The following is a 358-nucleotide window of genomic DNA, read 5'->3' as shown; positions in this document are numbered from 1 at the left end:
GGGGGCTGGGGGCCCCCAAAGTGTCCCCAAATTGTCCCCGGGGGTTCCTGGGGGTGACAAGGGGGGGCTGCGGGACCCCAAAGTGTCCCCCTGAGCCCCCCTGGGGTCCCCACCTCGGGGCTGTGAGGAGCTCAATAAACTCCCAGTTCACCCCAGTTCATCCCAGTTGGTCCCAGTTCATCCCGGTTCTGCGTCACGTGCGGGGACTACATCAGGGGAGGGTCCCCAGTTCATCCCAGTAACCACCAGTATCCCCCCAGTGCCCTCCCAGTTCATCCCAGTATCCCCCCAGTACATCCCAGTGGCTCCAGTACTTATCCCAGTTCGTCCCAGTCACCCCAGTGCCACCTGTGGGGGG

General features: G+C 64.0%; 1 protein-coding gene across 1 annotated transcript in view; it reads left to right on the top strand.

Moving 5' to 3' along the window:
- TAF6 (TATA-box binding protein associated factor 6) overlaps window positions 1-94 on the top strand; it is a gene marked incomplete at its 5' end in the record, with an annotated part of 22284 nt that extends 22190 nt beyond the window's left edge. Inside the window, one exon of the mRNA XM_017741319.1 lies at window positions 62-94. Coding sequence (XP_017596808.1) covers window positions 62-94 — 33 coding nt within the window. The remainder of the gene's footprint in view (window positions 1-61) is intronic.
- Window positions 95-358: the final 264 nt, after the last annotated feature.

The sequence above is a fragment of the Corvus brachyrhynchos genome, unplaced genomic scaffold (assembly GCF_000691975.1).
Source record: "Corvus brachyrhynchos isolate BGI_N302 unplaced genomic scaffold, ASM69197v1 scaffold418, whole genome shotgun sequence".
In the NCBI taxonomy this organism is placed as follows: Eukaryota; Metazoa; Chordata; class Aves; order Passeriformes; family Corvidae; genus Corvus; species Corvus brachyrhynchos.
The sequence above is the reverse complement of the archived record's forward strand: the minus strand, read 5'-3'. Positions and strand labels throughout refer to the sequence as shown.